The 22,995-nt window shown below is 39.2% G+C and overlaps 1 protein-coding gene across 1 annotated transcript in view; it reads right to left on the reverse strand.

Annotated features, from left to right (window-relative positions):
- The window catches only part of DHX29 (DExH-box helicase 29), a gene marked incomplete at both ends in the record, with an annotated part of 28,447 nt that overhangs the window by 2,855 nt on the left and 2,597 nt on the right, over nucleotides 1-22,995 (reverse strand). The window contains 22 exons of the mRNA XM_082013204.1: nucleotides 1,094-1,396; nucleotides 3,413-3,506; nucleotides 4,159-4,295; nucleotides 5,194-5,418; nucleotides 6,104-6,179; nucleotides 6,728-6,856; nucleotides 7,377-7,465; nucleotides 8,093-8,177; nucleotides 9,139-9,259; nucleotides 9,462-9,606; nucleotides 12,236-12,376; nucleotides 13,000-13,176; nucleotides 13,274-13,417; nucleotides 14,173-14,769; nucleotides 15,192-15,315; nucleotides 17,987-18,152; nucleotides 18,718-18,879; nucleotides 19,189-19,315; nucleotides 19,780-19,905; nucleotides 21,104-21,246; nucleotides 21,660-21,789; nucleotides 22,338-22,451. Coding sequence (XP_081869330.1) covers nucleotides 1,094-1,396; nucleotides 3,413-3,506; nucleotides 4,159-4,295; nucleotides 5,194-5,418; nucleotides 6,104-6,179; nucleotides 6,728-6,856; nucleotides 7,377-7,465; nucleotides 8,093-8,177; nucleotides 9,139-9,259; nucleotides 9,462-9,606; nucleotides 12,236-12,376; nucleotides 13,000-13,176; nucleotides 13,274-13,417; nucleotides 14,173-14,769; nucleotides 15,192-15,315; nucleotides 17,987-18,152; nucleotides 18,718-18,879; nucleotides 19,189-19,315; nucleotides 19,780-19,905; nucleotides 21,104-21,246; nucleotides 21,660-21,789; nucleotides 22,338-22,451 — 3,555 coding nt within the window. The remainder of the gene's footprint in view (nucleotides 1-1,093; nucleotides 1,397-3,412; nucleotides 3,507-4,158; nucleotides 4,296-5,193; nucleotides 5,419-6,103; nucleotides 6,180-6,727; nucleotides 6,857-7,376; nucleotides 7,466-8,092; nucleotides 8,178-9,138; nucleotides 9,260-9,461; nucleotides 9,607-12,235; nucleotides 12,377-12,999; nucleotides 13,177-13,273; nucleotides 13,418-14,172; nucleotides 14,770-15,191; nucleotides 15,316-17,986; nucleotides 18,153-18,717; nucleotides 18,880-19,188; nucleotides 19,316-19,779; nucleotides 19,906-21,103; nucleotides 21,247-21,659; nucleotides 21,790-22,337; nucleotides 22,452-22,995) is intronic.

Below are 22,995 nucleotides of genomic sequence, written 5' to 3' on the forward strand. Positions count from 1 at the left end.
TTAGCCTAGTGCTGTTCAGAGAAGAGACGTCAAAATTAGTAAACTTACTGAAGTAAAAGGTAGACAAAATTCTTCTCTTACACATTCTTCTTAGCAGCAGCTGGTTTGTCAATCTATCTGTATCCACATATGCACATGCACACAGGCATAAATGTGGGCACAGGTGTAGACACACACACAGAGTAAACTGTGGGGCTCAGAATAATCTACTTTTGGCTTTGGAGCCTCTCACAGATAAAGATGGAATGGGATGGGAAGGGGTAGTAGTAGAAGGAAAGGAAACAAAAGAGTGCATCTTCACATAGAAGTGTAGGCTTGGTTTGTTCCAGTGTTCATGGAATAACTTACCTACCTTACCTGCTGTCTTGTGCTTAGACTACAAGGTTCTTGGGGGCAGGAAATATTTTCAGCTCTCCAGAAAATACTTTTCACGAATTCTAATGTAATCTCCTGCTTCTCTACAGTAAAGTTAGCCATTAAGCAACTGCTGTCAAGGTTTTTTTGTACCAGAAGTGTTACTAAATATGAACACTTGAAGGTAGCAAATAGCTGGCAAAATTTTCAGTTGAGAGGGAGAAAAAAGCGACAGGGGAAAAAAAAATGCCAATTCACTTAGGAAGTTCAGCAGCCAGTTACAGAATTGGGTATTTCATTTTAAGTTATTACTGGGGCTATGCGAGGCCTGTACCAAGTTTCAAAACCTTAGGGTCTGCTTAGAATAGTAAAAAACAAAAAAGCACACTTTGAAGTGTTACTACTCCATATTAGTGCTTAAAGTCATCATACTAAAATCAACAACACTGTATTAAAAAAGTCAATGACAATATTAAGTTAAATGACACGCAGAAAAGTACTTTCATTTTTCATAGCTACCAGTTTTGCCATGAACAGATTTGTCCATGAATGTTCAGCCTTAACTTCTTCAGCACTCAGTTGACTCATTTTTACGGACTTCAGGTTCATTAAAGACTAAAGACTCTTAAGATGAACAAGACATTCAGATATCCTTTACACTGGTGTATGTTATATAAGTATTAGATACAGAACTCCACCTTCACACAAACCATCAGCTACATTCACTGTTTTCACTTACCTTCTCCTGGTAAAGGAGCCATCCATACGTCTGCAAGTCTCGGTTTACAGAGGAGGGATGCACTTGCGCTTTACCCTGAGCAGTTTCTGCCATACAAGCCACCTTCTCTGTAATGTCTACACACTGTGTATATATTATTTTTCCTATGTTGTCATACAGCCCAGCAGTCAACACAGCTTTAAGAAGAGCTATTTCATGGAGAGAAAGAGATTGTGTGGCTCCATTTCCATCCCATCCACACTGCATTGTAGGTGCTGTGAACCCTGCTGCTCTGACCACCCTTATGAGTTCTTGCTTCACATCCTGAAATTATTAAAGCATTAGTAAAACACGGAATTCAAAAAAGTACATATTCCATCAGCTGGCAATGACACTCCATCCCAAATATTCACTTTTTCCAGGGGAAAATCTCTTACTAGAAAAAAACTTGTATTTTCTGCAACCACTTTGGAATACTGGCTGTTTCTATGAGAAAAACATTACTTAGAATATAGGATTAGATATATCGTACTATATATACCGCAAACACTGAATATCTCACCTGTAGTTAAACTAAAATTTGCATCAAAGATCCACTTCTGCTTAGGAAGTTGGCCAAACTTGAATAGGAAAGAGCAATTAAAACATTTTCTCACCAAAAATAAAAGGCCACTTACGTAAGCTTGTGGTTCATTTTTCAAACTAACTGTTAACGAGAATAACGTGATCTAAGTATTTTCATTCATAAGTTTTGATTCTCCAGTGGAAGTAAGGACTAGCTTCTCCAATGGCACTGACTGCAAAGATGTATACCGACAAAGCGTGCAAATAAAAACTCAAATGCAGGCATAGCTACCTTGACAGAGGGTGTGCGTTTCATCAGTCCTTAGCATTCCACCTGGTTTTGTCTGTTACTATTTGTAAATAGTAACTGTGATATCACAGAATCATTAAAGTTGGAATAGACCTTTAAGATCATCAAGTCCAACCCCCAACCCAACACCACCATGCCCACTAAACCATGTTCTGAAGTGCCACATCTACACGTTTTTTGAATACTTCCAGTGATGGTGACTCCACCACCTCCCTGGGCAGCCTGTTCCAATGTTTGACCGCCCTCTCAGTAAAACTGAGTCTAAACCTCCCCTGATGCAACTTGAGGCCACTTCCTCTTGTTCTATCGCTAGTTACTTGGGAGAAGAGACCAACATCCACCTCACCACGACCCCCTTTCAGGTAGCTGTAGAGAGTGATGAAGTCTCCCCTCAGCCTCCTCTTCTCCAAACAAGCCCAGTTCCCTCAGCTGCTCCTCGTAGGGCTTTTTCTCCAGTCCCCTCACCACCTTCGTTGCCCTTCTCTGGACATGCTCCAGCACCTCAATGTCCTTCTTGTAGTGAAGGTCCCAAAACTGAACACAGGATTCGAGGTGCAGCCTCACCAGTGCTGTGTAGAGGGGCACAATCACTTCCCTACTCCTGCTGGCCACACAATTCAGCTGGCTGTCAACCAGCATCCCCAGGTCGTTTTCCGCCGGGCAGCTCTCCAGCCACTCCTCCCCAGGCCTGTAGCGTTGCATGGGGTTGTTGTGACCCAAGTGCAGGACCCGGCACTTGGCCTTACTAAACCTCATACAGTAGACTTCGGCCCATCGTTCCAGCCTGTCCAGGTCATTCTGCAGAGCCTTCCTGCGCTCCAGCAGATCAACACTCACGCCCAGTTTGGTGTCATCTGCAAACTTACTCAGAGAGCACTCGATCCCCTCATCCAGATCATCAATAAAGATATTAAGCAAGACCGGCCCCAGAACTGAACCCTGGGGAACACTGCTTGTGACCAGCCACCAACTGGATTTAACGCCATTCACCACAACTCTCTGAGCTCGGCTGTCCAGCCAGTTCTTTGCCCAGTGAAGAGTAAACCTGTCTAAGCCACGAGCTGCCAGTTTCTCCAGGAGAATGCTGTGGGAGCCAGTGTCACAGGCTTTACTAAAGTCCAGGTAGACAACATCCACAGCCTTTCCCTCATCCACTAGGTGGGTCACCTGGTCATGGAAGGAGATCAGGCTGGTCAAGCAGGACCTGCCTTTCATGAACCCATGCTGGCTGGGCCTGAGCCCTTGGTTTTCCTTCACATGCCCCGTGAGCATTCTCAAGACAATCCGCTCCATAATGTTCCCTGGTACCAAGGTCAGGCCAACAGGCTTGTAGTTCATCATATCACATCTTTACAATACTTAGACAACTTCGCATCATCATATTGCATCTTTACGAGAGAATGACATTTTCAGAGGGGAATTTTAACAAATAACTTTTGAGTGCAGAACATAATTATTTGGTTTACCTCCAGAGTTAACAGTGATGTTCTATTAAGGAAATTTCTTCTGCAATAAGCCATTTCAGCACGATACCCCCCTTCTTGTCGAGCCCTTTTCCACCTAGGGAAAAAATCCTGTCTTACTACAGCAAAAAGAATCACATCTAGAGTATAACAATATGAAAGTGGTAGTAAGTGAAAATGTTTTAAGTGTTTTGGCCAGCATTCTCTACTCAAAACTAGAAATAAGTGGTGTTAATGAAGATCAATACTGCTGATTTAACACCACTCCAGAGAACACACCTGTAACATTAATTTGACAGATACTAACAAAAATACATGATAATTTTCCCTCAAAAATCACACACTTCTGTCTTGACAGTTGAAACAAAACTGGGGGTTTTTTTCAGGTGTGGTTTTTGAGACTTAGTGATAATATCCTAAAAAGAAAAAAAAATCATGTATGTCATTTTATAATACACACATTTGTACTTTCTCAAATACTCAGGTCAGCAGCAGCATATTCAGGTCAGCATACCATGAACAGCAAACAAAATACATTTAACACTAGCATAAACAGACACAGTACACCTCTGTACGTGTGCAAGCATAGTTAAAAGGATAAGGTACTAAGGCAATCTATTGTTATTCTGAAGAGAAAAATTTCAGGTGCAAGAAATTAAAGAGAAGATACTTATTAAGGATTCTTTACAGAACTACGTACTTAACTGTTATCTGCACAGAGCTCTAAGCACAGGATAATTATCATTTACCCCAGATAAGCATTGTAGATTGTTATGTGGTCTGAAACTGCCATTGCTAGAGATGATTTTGCAAGATCTGCTTCATCTTTCCGACCAATTGGTGTAGTAAATGGGGATTTTTCTGTCATAACAGCAGCCAGAGTTGCCTGCAATTAGTAAAGTACTCATCACTTAAGAGTATTTTATTATAAGCTTAAAGGTTTATCAAACAAATAGCTTCGTATTTGCTTTTACAGTAATATTTAATGATACTTTATCTTCTACTAAGTCTCAAAGAAAACTTATCACCATAAGAACTTCCTACATAGAATTCAGAACTTATATTAAAGACATTGCTTACATAGTGCCTTAAATACACTGAGAAAAAAATAAATCTCAAAACTCACATGAAATGGTTTGTCAAATGAAAGAGCAGTACCTGATACAATACAGTGAGGGTCAGATTAAACAACTGCTTTAGATTATACCATATTCACAGGAGATACTGAGAGAAAAAGTAATTTTAACTTTCAGTTCTCAGCGACTAACATACCCGTGCTTCCTCCCAATTTGCAGTAAATTAAATGGGTTGGGTGAAAGTGTAAACTATGCCACGGTCTTCACATAATAAGTTACCATAGACAATTAATTTGCAATAACTTTACATCAGCATGTTCTTGGTCCACAAACTGTGGGGTAATTCAGATTGGTCTAACCCACATGTAAGAGGGCTTTTTCTGTAAGTGTCACACTCCCTTGGGATTGTAACACACCAAACTGGAAACCTAGTCTGACTATCGCCTTCTGAATTGTACCTAGGAGTTTAGAATCATAGAATCATTTAGGTTGGAAAAGACCTTTAAGATCGAATCCAATCATAAAGAACACTTAGATTGCTCCCCTCCATGAGGTTCAGGTGCCCTCACCTTAAAACAAACATTTTAACATCTTGCATCATCCTTTCAAAATACCACATTGCAAGAAATCAGATCAACCGTAAAGAGTTAACCATTTCTATACTTTTTTTTTTCATTTAGATATATATATTTTTTTTTTTTTACTCACCACAGGATCCAAGCAGCCAAATATAGCACCAAATATAAGCATTTTGCCAATCTTTACATTGACAGGGAGAGCTGCAAGATGCTGGCCCAATGGAGTCAGCTTGGGCTCATTTAGCAGACAAGCCCCAATCTTCCTCAACACGTTCATTGCATTACCAATTACTTGCTGCTGTGGTGGGTCTAATGCTCTGGAAAGGAAATCTTCCGGAGAGCCAAGATTGCATTTCTGTGGAGTAAATGGACATGTAATTAAATATAAGAGTTTATTATAACAAACTTTTATAGTAGCTACAAAGGAAACTGAAAAGCTGTTCTTGCAATCAAAAGCCCACATTCCCTCCCCTCTAAACCAGCCTCTTGGTTTCCAGAATGCAGACACACCCCACATTAGGATAACAAAATGTAATTGTCTGGAAGGACTTTGTATGGCAGGACCACTGATCAGAGAAGCACGTTACCAATCAGAGATGAGCAGGAGACTCTCAAACCTGATGAGATGCAGTTCAACCTGGCACTAATTTGCCAGGTTGCTAGTTTTCCCACGCATATCCTACTCACTCATGATTGGGCGAGGGTGAGTGGAATTGCTTCCGTAAGCAGAAATCAGTCTGAAGGCTATTTAACTAAATTTGAATTGTCATTGAGGCAAACTGAATAGTATAGTACGCTATCCTCACTCAGCAGCCTGCTCTGGATTTTCCAATGCACGGGCACTAGGTTCCCCCCTGCCCTGGTGGGAGAAGCCCCACCTAGCTACACTGGATTAGGGTTGTCCTAGCAAACCTTTTTAGCTAACAAGGTCAGTAATCCCAAAATCAAAACCACACAATAGTATGAAGGTGTAATTCCTCCAAAGGCACACGTAATATTTTTAGCTAACAAGATTAGGAATTCTAAAACCAAAACCATACCATAATATGAAGGCATAATTCCTCCAAAGGCACACGCAATATTTCTGGAACAGAATATTCCATGAAACTTTCAAACCTGCAACATCATAAAAACATAGAATCACATATATTCAATTCAATCTTCGAATTCAACTTATAAACTCAGATTTTGCATGCTCATTCTTTGCAGATGTTCTTTTGAGGGGCAAGGCCAGGAAGTAGCACATGTTTTAATGCATGGGTAAACAGTTCATCCTTTGAATTAAGGCATGTGTAGTAACTTGAAAAGCAAGAGTTTTAGCGAAAGAGAGGCAGTAAGACCCCAATTTTCAAAACAAATTCTTAAAATGCATAGCTCTCAAACTGAAAGTCTTGCATGTGGATAAAATGCACACTTCATTGGTTATTTCAAAATAACCAATTTTGTTTGTTTTTTTTTTTTCAATTGTGAAACAAAAATACTATTATAACACTTTATTCATGCAATATTCAAATTCTCTGTTTTTTTTTTTTTTTACAGTTTAATCTTTCCAGTTTGCAGTAATTGAAATTAATTTCAACAAGACTTCTTGTTTTTGCATAGAAATAAAAAAGACAAAGATATTTATGTGATTTACAAAATCTTGCTAACTAAGTTTACAGTACCTGTCTCTTGTGTACATTCGGAAGCAGAATCCATCCCTAACACGCCCAGCTCTTCCTTGTCGCTGCAGAGCACTAGCTTTACTAACAAAGGTCTCCTCCAGGGAACTCATCTGACTACTTTCGTGATACCTTAAAAATTGTAAAGCAAGTGACCATTCAGATTTCAAAATTAAAACTTTGATATATACTAACTTAAATACCAAGTTTTGAAAACTAAGTGTGAACTGGGGGATACTGCACATCATAGAACCTTAGATAAAACTCACTAATATGAAAGTGTAAAAATTGGAAAATGAAAGAGCTATTGTATTATGTCATCTCCCTGGCAATTGAGGATTATTCTTTCTAACATATTCTGTAGGGCTTTTCACACTTAAAATGGACAAAAAATAACTTCTAAAAACTGAGATAGTATAAAAAGGATCGACTTTATTTTTAAACCAGTACTTAATCATGATTGTCCATATCTATGAACAACTCCCCTTGTTGTTCTTCACACCATTTGAAAATCCAAAAACGCATCCCCATGAGCTCAGCACATTGTTTTGTCCAGAACTGTAGTTTAATAATGATACTACAAAATTCTTGCAGTACTGACCTCCAACTGTTTACAGTAATCACAGTATGATGATGAAAATCAAACTCTCACCTATTTTCTTTTGTTCTCCCAGTATCAATTACAAAGACAACATCTGGTATCGTAATACCCGTCTCCGCTATATTGGTTGCCAAAACAATCTGAAAAGAAGTAACATAACATAAATAATGAATTATGGAATGTCTATCAAACAGTTTTCGTCCTTTTAATCAATATTATAGAATAAGTTTGGTTAAGTTTTTTACCCAGAAATGTTTCCTTCAATAATCTGAGAAAGCATTAAAAGCTACATGACTTGGAAAACGGTTTAGACATCCCCAATTACTGAAGAATCAAAAGTTAAGTAAGAATTTTGCATTCACTTTTTGTTTTATAATCCATCAAAATTAGTAGCTAGTACCTGCCAAAATTGGTCGGTCAACTTTTAGTTAAATCACTTGTCAGTAAGTAAAATACTTTTTTCCTAGAAAAAACCTACAGTTACTGGTTAAGAACAGTTAAAATACAAGAAAGCAACATTAAACAAGCTCTTAGAAAAATACTAGGTTTAAAAATCTGTCTGATTATTGTAAAGGTTTTCAGAGCATGCTAGTTTCTGTCTGTTAGAGAGCAACAAAATAGAAGACTTGTTCCTTTGCTGTGAGAAAATTACAGGATCAACTGGTTGTTGTGTATTTGTATGATTTGATTTTAAAACAATTTAGAGTTGCACTGACAGAAAGTTTTGTTTTTCAGTGGTGAACTTTGCATTTCTAAATATATCATACCTTTCTAATACCAAGAGGAGGTATTGTAAATGCAGCTGCTTGATCTTGAGTTGAAAGAACAGAATGCAAAGCTATCAACCTGTGCCTAGAACAAGAAATCACATTAATCAATATACACTTCTCAAATTAAGATACAGTAAAAAATGAGACCAGAATGATGACAACAGTTTGGAGAAAGCAACTAGAATGGACACTTGAAAGATTAAAACTTTGTATGATTAGTTATAAAAGCCTGCTTCAGTGTCAAGAATACAGTATCAAGAAAGGATAATACCATTAGTTCATAGGACTGTTCTCCTATTTGGTAATAATGCAAAAAAAATACTACTACTGCAGAACTCTAGGTTAATTTACATAAATAGCCTAGCAAAGAGGGAACTAGGTGTCCACAAACCTGAGTTCTTTACTTTCTGCTTCCAAGACAAGGACCATTACTGAAACTTTGCACAGAACTATAAATACATGCAACTTTCAGCCTAAGTAATAAAAGCTTTCAGAGATGAGACAGCCACAGAGATTTGTACTTTCCTTCTTTTCTAGCCCCTGACAGCTCAGTCCATCTATGTCTCTTTAGAATTTGACTACAAATGTTCTTTTTATGTCATCGTGCTGCTAACTTTTAGTTACCCACAAAATAAATTTCAAAATTATCTGTTGCTACAACCCTATGCCATTTCTTTCGGTAGATTATTGTCTCTGGATCTGTTCTCAGGAAGTAGTCACTTCCATGTAAACAGTAACCCACAGAAGCTATATCCCAGGTATGGCAGCTTCCATACCCTAAGAAGTAGAAAAGTAGTAGTCAAGTACTTTGTGATTAAGTAAATTTGTTGAAAAATAAAATCAAAAGAAAAAAAAATTTATTACTTCATCATTCCTAAGCACCTCTCATTTTTGCTTGTGTCATTTTTAGATAATACACTTGTAGCACAAACAGCTCAGAGGGATAACAATCCGTTTCCCTTCTCAAGAATAGCAGACCTTAAAAGCCAACAAACATATTCATTAAGTTAAACTATTAGCTTTATAGAAAAGATCTGCATTACCTGTCACGCAAGTTAAATCTTCTGTCAGTTGAAATGAGATCATACAGCTGTTGGATATGGGCAAGGCCTGGTAAAAAGATCAGCACAGCACCCTCAGTGTTCTTGAACTGCGGACTCCTATCTGGAAAGTTACAGTACAGGCACTTAGTTAAAACAAACACGCATTTGCAAACAGTTTCACTTGAGAACAGAAACTAATTCTGGGCCCTGCTGTAAATGCTTTTTAAGATGTTTCACGTAAGAATGAAGTCAAGTACTTCTACCAGAAAATAAGTCCAAAGGACAGCCCCAAGTATATAAACTTCTTAAGAAGTAGACTGTACCTAAGTATGCAAGCAACTCCAAAATAAGTTCAAGGTTGATCTTGTAAGGGTTCATATAGAAGATAGCCTGCTGTGTACGACTGCTATACTTCGCATAGTAAGGAGCCAAATCCATACCAAATCCAGACTGGACTGGTACACACTCCTAAAAAAAAAAGCAGGAAAAAAAAATCATATTCTCAGTGCTTTACAAGAAGGAAGAGAGCAGAAGGTCAATTTGCAATTCACTTAATTTAGGCTTCTTAAAACAGAGATTGAAATAAGAGACATTTCATTGACTATCTTCCCACCAAAATCAGCATGAGTTAGATTAAATCACAGCCACCTATATAACCTGTTGTATTGGGTTTGTGTGGTAAGGTTTTGGTAGCAGGGGGACCGCAGGGGTGGCTTCTGTGAGAAGCTGCCAGAAGTTTCCCCTGTATCAAACAGAGCCAATGCCAGCCAGCTCCAAGACAGACCTTCTGCTGGCCAAGGCTGAGCCCATTAGTGATGCTGGTAGCCCATCTGGGATAACAGATTTAGCAAGAGGTAAAGAAAAGATGGCAGCAGCAATTGCAGTGAGAGAAAGGAGTGAGAATATGTGAGACAGAGAAACTCTGCAGACCCCCAGGCCAGTGCAGAAGGAGGAGCAGGAGGGGCTCCAGGCACCAGAGTAGAGATTCCCCTGCAGCCCCTGGTGAAGACCATGGTGAGGCAGACTGTGCCCCTGCAGGCCATAGAGGTCCACGCTGGAGCAGATCTCCACCTGCAGCCTGGGCAGAACCCCGCGCTGGAGCAGGTGGATGTGCCCAAAGGAGGCTGTGACCCCGTGGGAAGCCCACGCTGGAGCAGGGTCCTGGCAGGACCTGTGGCCCCGTGGAGAGAGGAGCCCAGGCTGGAGCAGGCTTGCTAGCAGGACTTGTGACCCCAAGGGGGACCCAGGCTGGAGCACTCTGTTCCTGAAGGATGGCACCTCAGGGAGGGACCCAGGCTGGAGCAGGTCATGAAGAACTGCAGCCTGTGGGAAGGACTCACATTGGAGAAGTTCGTGGGGGACTGTCTCCCGTGGGGGGGACCCCAGGCTGGAGCAGGGGAAGAGTGTGAGGAGTCCTCCCCCTGAGGAGGAAAGAGCGTCAGAGGCAACATGTGATGAACCGACCACAACCCCCATTCCCTGTCCACCTGTGCTGCTCAGGAGGAGGAGATGGAGAAAATCGGGAGTGAAGCTGAGCCTGGGAAGAAGGGAGGGGTGGAGTGAAGGTGTTTTTAAGATTTGGTTTTAGTTCTCATTATCCTATTCTGATTTGATTGCCAATAAATTAAACTAATTTCTCCAAGTCGAGTCTGTTTTGCCCGTATCTGTAATTGCTGAATGTCTCCCTGTCCTAATCTTGACCCACAAACTCTTAGTTAAATTTTCTGTCCTCTGTCCAGCTGAGAAAGGGAGTGATAGATCAGCTTTTGGTGGGCACCCGGAATCCAGCCAGGGTCAACCCACCACACCTGTGTATAGGTATCTACTACTGTTAAACAACATCTCAGATTTAAAAATAAAAAATAAAAAATTAAAGTCTCTGCAAGCAGTACTATACAGTCTGCTTTTACAAATGGAAACAGTTCCCAGGTCTGTATCGGGCATCCAATTGGTATCAGTTCAAAATGGGATAACAGGGTGGCTACTCTTCTTTCAAAACTTGTATTCTGGGGTGTAAGAAACCAGACTCCCCTTTCTCCTTTCCCTCATCTCACCCTCTCAACTAATGGTTGCAACGAAAGTTAAGAGTGAATTAGGTGGCAACTCCTGCAGTGTTTTGGAGCAGGAGGAAAGGAGGGGTAGGGAGTGTTAGCAGAATATAGACATTTAAATTGTTTATAAACATCTTGCAGATACTTAACATAAGGCTTCCATGTTAAGTTGCACTACTGTAAATTTTTTCATCAATCAATGCACTTAAAGAACCTTGCCACCACATATGCTTCTGTACTGAGGCTCAACAGAAAGAAATCTCAAAGATGGAGGAGCATTCAGCAGAGCACTTGGGCTTCAACTAAAGGACGCTGTTGAGATCTATGGGGTAACTACCACTCTAGGGGAAAAAAAATCAGCAGAGCACACGAGAGCATAGCTTTCAACAGATAAATCAGTGTTTGATCACGCCAAGCTAAATGGTCCTGCAGAGATTTTTAGATTGCAAGTCAGAGCAGACAGGTATCTACCCAAAATATATACTATGTAGAGGAACAGCTTAAGTTGTCTAAAGTCAGATGGCATTCGTATACTCTTCCCTTCAAGCTGACGTACAGCTGTCACTGCAGAGTACAGGATTGATCATAGCCTATTAAACCAAAAAGCTCTACACAATAATCTCATGTAAATCATCTGGCATGCCAAGTTGGAGGATCTTGAAAGTTTTTCAGCTAAGAATATGGCCTTGCCTCTTCAGTTCTGAGGTTCACTACTGTGGAGAATTCTTCGGGAGAAAAAGCTTAAATGCTTTCCCCTGCTGCTGCTGCTGCTTATAGATCTAGAGCTGGGAGTCTGTACAAGAGAACTCAATGTCAAATATAGCAAAATCAAGGCATCTAGAAAGGAGTTGAAGACACAAACATATGAGTGCAGTGTTAATAAATACTTGGTTTCCACTGTAGGAGTGCCTTTGTGCCTGTCTTTTATCAGCTGAAATAATATTTGGCATTATACAATCCAATCATATCTAGTAAGAGAAACTAAAATGATAAAATAATTAAACAAATCAGAATTTCTAAGCCAAAACTATAAATGCCTATTTTACCTGATACTTTGTAGTGCCTCCTCCTTTACTAGTAACATTTATTGTTACTTCCTCCTCCTCCTCCAAGAACTTCTGACAATATTCTGAGTCTTTTTCCAGAACATAGCCAGTTGCTTCAATTACATCTTCAACATGGAAAATCTTCAGTGAAAAAGTGAAAATTCACAGAAAAAATACAAGGCATGTCAAAAACTAATCAGCAACTTTTTTGGTTTTTAAAGCTTACACACAAAGCTGAACAGGGCATGCCCTTCCCTTTTAGTGATGTAATAGATCTTGCAAATTTCAACTCAAACTTTCTTAGAATTTTTGGAAACCTGAACTTAGAGCTGCTATGAGTTTGTTAATGCACCACTTCACATTACCTTAATGATCCACATTACCTCTACCATAGTCTATGTAACATGCATGAAAAACATATTTAAGAGTGTAATGGCAAAGTTGCATGGGGTGGGGGAAGTTCTTTAATGCTTTCCTTTCTACCTAGGCTGAATAGAGACAAATCAAAGTGTTGCTGCTGGACTGATTTTGATCAATAATAAATCCATCAGAAAAAATAGTAACAACCCTGTACTTCAAAGCACTGAAGCTGTTTCATGTTTTCAAAAATGGAAGGGATTACAAGTCATTGAAACACACGTTTAAGACAAGGATTTTCATTAAGAAAAAAGTGATGTAGGTGTATTTCCTACAGACAGGAATAAGGCAAACAATGTATATGTGCATACAAAGTGTCTTGCATAACCAAAGAAAGATTTACCAACCTCAACTGGGTAACTCCTCCCTGAGATCCTTAAGATGGGACAGTGTGAGAAATAGCTGGAAAACTTCTCACTGTCTACAGTAGCACTCATTAAAATTAGATGCAGGTCTGAACGCTTATGCAAGATCTCCTTCAGAATAACTAGCAAGAAATCAGACTGGACACTTCTTTCATGTACCTAGAATCAGAAAAACATATCTACAGTAAGGCTTCAGTACGAGTCAAGGCCCAGGATAACTAACTATAGTTTATGCAGAATAGTAAAATCTGATAACCTCATCTACAATAACATGAGATATACTTGAAAGAAGACCATCTTCTTGAAGTTTCCGAAGCAGGACACCTGTTGTACAGTACAGTAGTCTGGTGGATTCTCCTGTTCTTGATTCCATACGAATTTGATATCCGCACAGGGAATTCTTTAAAAAAAATATTAAAAACATAGGAATAACTTAAAATAGTATACAAGCTAGAGATATATCAAAATGAAGTGAAATTTAAGCACTGTTAGATTCAGACACCGCACAAGTTGCTAATTAAGTAGTATGGTGAGTGAATACCACACTATTTTTTCATACATGCACTTTCCTTTGTTAAGAAAGGGAAAATACACTGAAGCCTACTACTAAGTTGCTCCACAGTAGCAAAGAGCTCGTAAACTCAAGTGGTTTTTTTAGGGTTCTTTGCAGTCCCCAAACAAAAGTATTTTTGCACAAATAGACTACCATAAAACATACAGCACCTTGGTTTTCTTCAAATAACAAAATAAGTTGTGTTGGAAGGGGCGCCTCTCAAAGCAGGGCCTCTCTCGAAGGCCAGACTGGATTGCTCAGAGCCTTATTCAGGGGAGTCTCCTCCATCCCTAATGACACAGATGCCACAGTCTCTAGGCAATCCCTGCTTCAATGTTTGACCATGCCCATTATGAAACACTCTTACTCTTAACCACCCTCTAAAGACTGTAGAAATCATATATGGATACCCATACATGGTATCAGGTTGGTTCACAGGTAACAATTTGGAAAGAAACAGCTGACATAGCAAGAAGCCTTTTTCAAATGAAAATAATATCTAATTATTTGGTTGTGTGAGAAATAATGTTTTCACTTTGTATCAACAATCCAGCCCCCTGTATTTGATCAAGGCTAGAAAAAGGAATTCAGACACATCTTACTTTTCCACCTGGTCCTGATTCACAGCCTAGCTCTTCACAAACTCTGGTTGCCAGACTCACTGCTGAGATTCTTCGGGGTTGTGTGCAAACAATATTACATTTGTTTGATCCTTCATCCAGCAACAAGTCTTCTAACAAGAAATGGGGCACCTGGGTACTCTTCCCACTGCCTGTTTCACCAGCCACAACAACTACTCGGTGTTTTTTAAGAGTTTCTACAATTGAGTACCTGTGCTTAAAGACAGGTAACTCCTTTCTCTCTTTCAGAAGCCTCTGGTATCTGGAGGAACTTTGCAGCTTTTTGAACAAAATCCTTGAAGGTTCCAAAATATCTGTGCCTGAGTTCTCAAGGGAGAGACTGCTGAAATCCTCATCTGAAACTAAGTTTTCCCAGCAATCTTCAGGACCCTCAGATACTTTTGGCTGGTTTTCAGATTGTAGCTGTTGTTGTTGTTTGAGTTTGTTTAATAATCTAGCAATAAAGTTATCACGAGGTTTGTTGGTTTCTATCTTGTTTTCTTCTTCCTTTTTCTTTTCAATATCCCTCCATTCTAGCCAGACATCTCGGTAAGTAGGAGGGAGCAACTGATGAACTGACTTCAGGTGGAAAAAGCAGAAAAAAATTACTTTATATACTACTTGGAAGAACCAATAACATTTTATGTGTAAATGAACTTGCATGGCAAAAGATATGACAAAACATGAAACAGGGAGCTATTTTAAATACAGAAACTTCGAAAACAGTAATATAAACATCAATGATACATTTTTTATTTTGACCTAGCTTGCATTCCTTACAACACTGAAGGAATAGTTTCACTATCAAAAAATTTCCTCCCTGTATGCTGCAACACATATGCATGATTGTAGATAAAAGCAAATGAACATATAATACAAGCAAATAATTTAATGGGAAACACTTCATTAAACTGTTTTTAGAATTTAACTACAGATATCACAACAAACAAGTGTAGAGGCAGATTCCAGGCTAAGAACAGTAGTATTGGTGAAATTCTTACTTGTCCTTTGGTTAAATGATAGAGTGCCAAAGTAGCAGCCAGATGTTGTGCTTGCATGGTATCTTCTGTTACGATTGTAGGACACATTGTCATTACATCATCTGACGATTTGATAATCCTGACCCTTAAAGAAATTCATACAGGCATTTCTCTTAATTTTTGTTACCTATATAAACAGCACATCTGTTAAAGTTTTTGTTTAAAGCACAAGTGAAATTCAAATAGAGAAACTAAGCTAAATAAAATTAATGCTACTCAACAATATTTTGTAAACAGAAACAGCTTTTAAAGTTTGACTGAATAGCAAGAATTCTCAGCAGCAGCTTCCAGCAGTGAATTTGTGATTTTCTCCCCCTTAACAACGGTCTTCATTTTCTTCAAAGCAGAAGTACTTATACACATACAAATCACCATTAAAGTTAGTTGCTTTGGAAGAAGGACTAAATATTTGTGTGCTTGTAACTACTTAGCACAGACTGAGATGACATTTAATGATCTACTGAGATGTTTAACAGATATATGCCAGTCAGACCAGCAGCCAAATTTCCCATATTCTTAGGGAGATAGTGTATTAGTAGCTTTTAACTTGACCGAGAAGACAGGTTCTTTTACCTGGTTCCTAAAACAAGCATTATTAATTTATAAAGCCACGTCTAATTTATTTGTACATTATCATAGTCTTCTTTACACCACGATATTATAGACTTATTTTCTACAAGAAATTTAAAAATCCCTGACACTGCACGGGATGAAAGCACAATAAACTCCTCATAATCCAGCAGGAAACAGTTAAGGACCTGTTAAGCCACCTGGACACCCACAAGTCTATGGGGCCTGATGGGATCCACCCAAGAGTACTGAGAGAGATGGCAGAGGAGCTTGCCAAGCTACTCTCCATCATTTACCAGCAGTCCTGGTTAACAGGGGAGGTCCCAGATGACTGGAGGTTTGCCAGTGTGACACCCATCTACAAGAAAGGCTGGAAGGAGGATCCCGGGAACTACAGGCCTGTCAGCCTGACCTCCATACCGGGGAAGATCACGGAGCAGTTCATCTTGAGAATGCTCATGTGGCATGTGAAGGACAACCAAGGGATCAGGCCCAGCCAGCATGGCTTCATGAAAGGCAGGTCCTGCTTGACCAACCTGATCTCCTTCCATGACCAGGTGACCCACCTAGCGGATATGGGGAAGGCTGTGGCTGTTGTCTGCCTGGACTTTAGTAAAGCCTTCGACACTGTCTCCCACAGCATTCACCTGGAGAAACTGGCAGCTCATGGCTTGGACAGGTTTACTCTTCGCTGGGCAAATAACTGGCTGGATGGCTGAGCCCAGAGCGTTGTGGTGAATGGCGTTAAAACCGGCTGGTGGCCGGTCACAAGCGGTGTTCCCCAGGGCTCAGTTCTGGGGCCGGTCTTGTTCAATATCTTTATCGATGATCTGGATGAGGGGATCGAGTGCTCTCTGAGTAAGTTTGCAGATGACACCAAACTGGGTGTGAGTGTTGATCTGCTGGAGGGCAGGAAGGGTCTGCAGAGAGATCAGGACAGGCTGGAACGATGGGCCGAAGTCTACTGTATGAGGTTTAGTAAGGCTAAGTGCCAGGTCCTGCACTTGGGTCACAACAACCCCATGCAACGCTACAGGCTTGGGGAGAGTGGCTGGAGACCTCCTCAGTGGAAAAGGACCTGGGGGTGCTGGCTGACAGCTGGCTGAACATGAGCCAGCAGTGTGCCCAGGTGGCCAAGAAGGCCAACAGCATCCTGGTCTGTATCAGAAATCGTGTGGCCAGCAGGAGTAGGGAAGTGATAACACCCCTGTACTCGGCACTGGTGAGGCCTCACCTTGAATCCTGTGTTCGGTTTTGGGCCCCTCACTACAAGAAGGATGCTGATGTGCTCCAGCGTGTCCAAAGAAGGGCAATGAAGCTGGTAAGAGGTGGGGAGCACAAATCTTATGAGGAGCAACTGAGGGAACTGAGGTTGTTCAGTGTGGAGAAGAGGAGGCTGAAGGGAGATCTTATCGTTCTCTACAACTACCTGAAAAGAGGCTGTGGTGAGGCGGGTGTCAGCGTCTTCTCCCAAGTAACTAGCGATAGGACGAGAGGAAATGGCCTCAAGTTGGACCAGGGGAGGTTTAGATTGGATATTAGGAAAAATTTCTTCACCGAGAGAGTGGTCAAGCATTGGAACAGGTTGCTCAGGGAGATGGTGGAGTCACCATCTCTGGAAGTATTAAAAAAAATGTGTGGATGTAGCGCTTTGGGACATGGTTTAGGGGGCATGGTGGCGTTGGGTTAATGGTTGGACTTGATATCTCGAAGGTCCTTTCCAACCTTACTGATTCTGTGATTCTGTTTTGGTTACAAACTTATGGTAGCTTTCATAGAAATTTCTAACTTCCACTTTACTTTAAACAATCCCGAAAGGGGTTTGGGTATTCAAATGCTTAAAACCTATGATTTAATATATAACTTTGAGAATACTAGAAGTTAATTGCCCAAATTTATCTCACAGTTTGCTTCAAAACCTTTCATTCAGCAGTACAGAATTAAAAACTAATCCTTTTTACACATCATTCATGAGAATCTTATTTTTGCAATAGTGTCCATTCTAAGCGTTACTTTGGCAGAGCTATCCAGAGTGAAATACCTCCCTGGTGGACTTAAGAAGAGATTTTAGGTTAAACACACTATATTCATATAAATCTGGATCAATATGACACGACAGAAGTAGCCAGCGATTTTATTTTTAAAAGAACCAAAAGGAAAATGTAAAGTTTATAACAAATACATACCTACATTTCCAATATTTTCCAACTGGAATCTTTTCAAAAGCAGGATTTGGGCTCTTGGGAAAATTCTTCCTGCACCAGTCAATCAAAAATTGTTTTGGAGATTTGCCAGTCCAGCTTCGAGCACTATAATCAAAATTTCTTATATCTAGCGGTTCTTTCTTTTTCACTACAAGAACAGAAAGACAAATTTTAAGTCTCCTAAAATTTATTTTACATTCCTTTGACAGCCAAAAATGGCTTTACCTTTTATTCAAAAGTATTTTTACTAGAAAGCAGTATTTTCTGAGATGTTTTGTGGAAATACTGGTAGTGACACAACAGAAATTTCTTTTTTTCCCACAAAAGTATCTAGCAGAAAATTAATTACAATATTTTGTTTGCCATCTTTGATCGCTCAATTATTTAAGATCTTTCACTAAAGTTTGGTATTAGAAAATAATATAACAGTTTGAATGTTTACAATGGAAGGAGTTTAAAAGGATGAGATGGTGACAATGGAAACAGTAACCAGCCCTACAATTAAAAAAAAAGTTAAAATTTTAGACAGGACAGTATGGCAAAAATAGCTTTCAACATCATCTGCTAAAACAAATACGGATCCTTTAAAGTCAGCTTGGTCAGTGCGTGCTTGATGAGTCAGTACTACAATGCAATACAACCTAGGAAAACAAGAACTAATATTGGAAATCTGTGGTACGCTTCAAGCTTGTAGTGAACCATTTCCAACACACCTTTGCCTTCCTTTGCAGCACCATCGGGTTTTTCAAGCAAGCTCAAATTCAAAGTGGTTTCTTGAGGCTGAGGTGAGGGAGGTTTTTTCTTCTCATTTTGTAGTTGGTGTGAAATCTTTATAGCCGGGTTAAATACTGGATGTTCTTCAAGTACTGCCAATTCTGTCAGAGAGAGAATACAACTTACACCCACAAACTGCTGAGCATTTATTCTTTAAAAAGAAAAGATCAATTATATTAATTCATACTGAGCACCCAAAAACACAAGTAGTGAAATGTTACTGACTTTTTACTTGAGTCAAATTGTCATTGACACTGACAATTTGACCCATATGCGAAAGGATAGATTCAGGAAAGCCTGCAATTCACAGCACCGTGAAAGATGATGAAATCAATTCTGACTCAGAGGCTTACTTGCCTAACAAATATGCAGGCCATAAGATAAAACACATGTATTTTGTGTAGCTCTACCTTGCTGAATTCTTCTTATTTTCTGCTGTGCTACCTTCTGGCCTTGTTTGTCTTTGTCTTGCTTGGAGATGCTTGCTTGTTCTTTTGCTTCTGAAAGCTTGGCAGCCAGACAGACATACCTCTCATTCTATTTCAAACAGAGTTATCAATTACAAGTTCAGTATTGTATACTTGTCACTTTTACTGAACTTCATAATAAAAAAGTGGGGGTTTTTTGTCCTTTATACCAAGCTTACACAAAGAAGAAACAATTAGTTTTTATGTAACTAACAGAATTTGTTAAAAAATAAATAAAACCTCTCAGAATTTGATAGTCACTTTCCTAATGTCACTAAGATGTGTTTCACAAGTTTTTCCTTTCCAGCACAATGCATTCAGTATCTTGAGCCCAGTACAAAGAAACAGGAAAGGAAAAACAACTCAGGAAAGGAGACGTTTCGACCCATTTCCCTTTTAGAGGCTGCAAATGTAAAAACAGATAATGTAAAAAAAGTATTCAATGCCCAATTTTTAACAAATAGATCCACCACTTGCAGATGTACCAGACCAATGAGTTTTCAAAGAGTTCCATGAAGTGTTATTCTATCTTACTGGGTCAGACTTTTCTTCATCTGTCTCTTTCACAGACTCATTATTCTCTTCATCACCCTGTAGCTCAGCATATTGCAAAATCCATTCCTTCATACTCACTTCTTTCTCTTTCCCCACATTTCTTTCCTAGGAAGAGCAACAAAAATTAAAAGTAATGATAACAGTAAGTGAAAACACCAAGGCATTTCTCTGCATCCTGGTTTTGGCTGAGACAGAGCTAGTTTTCTTCATAGAAGCTAGTATAAGGCTGTGTTTTTTGGATTTGGGATGAAAATAATATTGGTAACATACTTATGTCTTCAGTTGTCGTTAAGCAGTCAAGGACTATTCAGCATCTCACCCCACCCCATCAGCGAGGAGGCTGGGGGTGCACGGGAAGCTGAGAGGGGACACACCTGGGACAGCTCACCCCAACTGACCAAAGGGATATTCCATACCATACAACATCATGCTCAGCATATAAAGCTGCAGGGAAGCAGGAGGAAGGGAAGGGATGTTCAGAGTGATGGCATTTGCCTTCCCAAGTTACCATTACACGTGATGGAGCCCTGCTTTCCTGGAGATGGCTGAACACCTGCCTGGCCCTGGGAAGTGGTGAATGAATTCCTTGTTTTGCTTTTGCTTTGCCTGTTAAACTGTCTTTATGTCAACCTGCAAGTTTTCTCACTTTTACTCTCCCCATTCTGTTCCCCCCAGCCCCCTGAGGGGGAGTGAGGGAGCAGCTGTTTGATGTTTAGCTGCTGTCTGGTGTTAAACTACAACACTGTCAGCATTTAGGAATTACTGCCTAAGATGTTACATAAAAGCTATGTTATATGACATAAATAACAAAAAAAAAAAAGGAACAAGCGTCTCCAACCAGGGTAAACATTCCACGATATACTTAACATAGATCTTAACACCTGAACGATTTTAAATGCTCTAAGAAAAACACTTTCGCAAGCAATCTTTTCGATTTCTATGTTTAACATTCAATAACAACAGAAATCAAAACACTGCAAGTATACAGGCAAACTTAAACCCACACAAGTTTGGGTTTAAGAGAGTGCCATTTGTAAATAGACAGAATGAACCCCTTCCAGAAGAAAATTAAACTATGCTTTACCACAAAAAATGAACTATGAAGAGCCTTCTAAACATGAAAAAAGTGTTAACTTCAGTGGAATGGTCATTTGAAGGTAAAATAATGTGGGTGACAATTACTAAGCATATCATATTTTCAGAAGTTTTTCACATCAGTGTTGGAAGTCAATGCAGCTTCTGTCTTTTAGAAAACTTCATCCTCTCTTCTCCCCAGTAAATACAAATTAATTTCTCAGATTACCTTAGTTTCAGGGACATTTTCTTTCTTTTTGTAATCTACTAAGCGAGGTGAAGGTTCATGTTGTGACACATGAGAAGAAAATTTTGCTCTAGGTTTCTGTTGCTGTTCTTCAAACTGCTGGCTAAAACCTTCAGGCAAGGCATCTTAAAAAAAAATTAAAATAAAAAAGAAAACCCATGTCTCAGAATATGTCAATAATAATTACTGAAAGTCTTTTAAAGTGTGTTTGGAGCCAACTAGAAGAGCATAAAACAAAAGCAGCATGGGTGAAATTATATTACGTTTTATCATTTACATAAGCCAGCATTTGTTTGTTGGACTTCAATAAAACTTTAAGAGTAGGAACAAGAGGTCTACAAAATTTTACACGCTAAAAACATATCCCAGAACCAGTCAGCAGCACACCTAGGAAAGGAGCACTGTGAGGACTACCAGTCTTAGTGAAACAATGTATTTAATTACTACTATGAAGCATCCCCCATGCCAGAGCAGGTCCTACCACCCTGCTGTTAAAAACTGTTAAATACTGTAGTCAATTCTCTGTCATCATACTCACCATCAGGAAGGTTTAAACAAAGCCAATCAAGTGCAGAGTGAAGATCACCACCATATAAAAGTGTATTTTTCATTGCTTCTTCAATATGCTCAGTCTTAAAAGAGAATCTTTGTAAAGCCATGTATACATCCTATAAATAAAAAAAGTCAGAAAATATTATGATTTAATCCATCAATCTAATATAGGCTTGCAACTCCTATTTCCCACATATTAGGTAACTGGGATTAAATAGAGGTAAACAGCATAAATTAATATACCAGAAGGCTGAGGAGAAAATCCTGTTTTGCATACAAAGCTTAAATATTTTTATTGTAAATAAGTATACATATGTATAAGCCTACATTCCAGTCTCTGTACAGAACGTATTTGCTAGTTAGATAAACATACAATTTCTCAACTATATGGAACAAAAATTGAGGAAATAAACATTCAGATTAAGTTCTATTCCTCTATCCTCTCTGCAGAGTCCAATTTTAGTTACTGAATGCATCAAGATGTCTTTCCTAATAAGCATACTTGTCGAGCCCACTGACTAATGATTTATGGAACTGCTGGAAAGCATGCTACACTGGCTTGTACTGCATGCAGAAGTACAGTATGACACATGATGCAAATGATAAAAAAGAAACTGTTCATTCTAAATAAACAATGGTCAGAGAACAACACTTCAAACTCTACCTGTAGTTTCTTAGCAGTAAGTCTTCTGGAAATTATTCCTTTGTCATCATTTTGGTTTTTATGGTCATTGATTACATCAATAATTCTCTTCTCCAAATTACCATTTATCATTACCTGCACAGAGAAAATTAATTGACACAAAGCAAAACATTACAAATTTTTATGACATATCAATGGTCTTCATGGCTAAGGAAATAAGAATGCAGAAATCTCTCTGCCATTCAAATCCCAACTTTTTCATCTTTCCATAGGTGTGGTAAACATCTCTTATGAAAGGGACACTATTTTCTTTTAACTTTTGCAAGCTATATGCTTTTACTTGAGATAGAAGAGTTCACTCCTTATTACAGAAAAGGCCCATTTACATCTTCAAGGAAATTTAATGTGTGAAGGGAAATACTGTAAGGAAATACAAAAAAAATAATGGAAAGAACTTTCTCCTCTGCTTACAAGAAGTGGTATAAAATAATTTGGTCATGAAGATACAATCTGTGACACTCTCCTTCCGGTCTGGCTTAAAAAAAATATTTTGCTAAAATAACAATTTTAGTATTTTCAACACATCTAAAGCATGAACAAAGCTTTGGTTGCTATGGTGATTGTTGTATAAAATCTGTATTCTTTCTCTGACAGGAAGAAGAATCCATATGCACAGCCA

The sequence above is a fragment of the Phaethon aethereus genome, assembly GCF_964289735.1.
Source record: "Phaethon aethereus genome assembly, chromosome: Z".
NCBI classification, from domain to species: Eukaryota; Metazoa; Chordata; class Aves; order Phaethontiformes; family Phaethontidae; genus Phaethon; species Phaethon aethereus.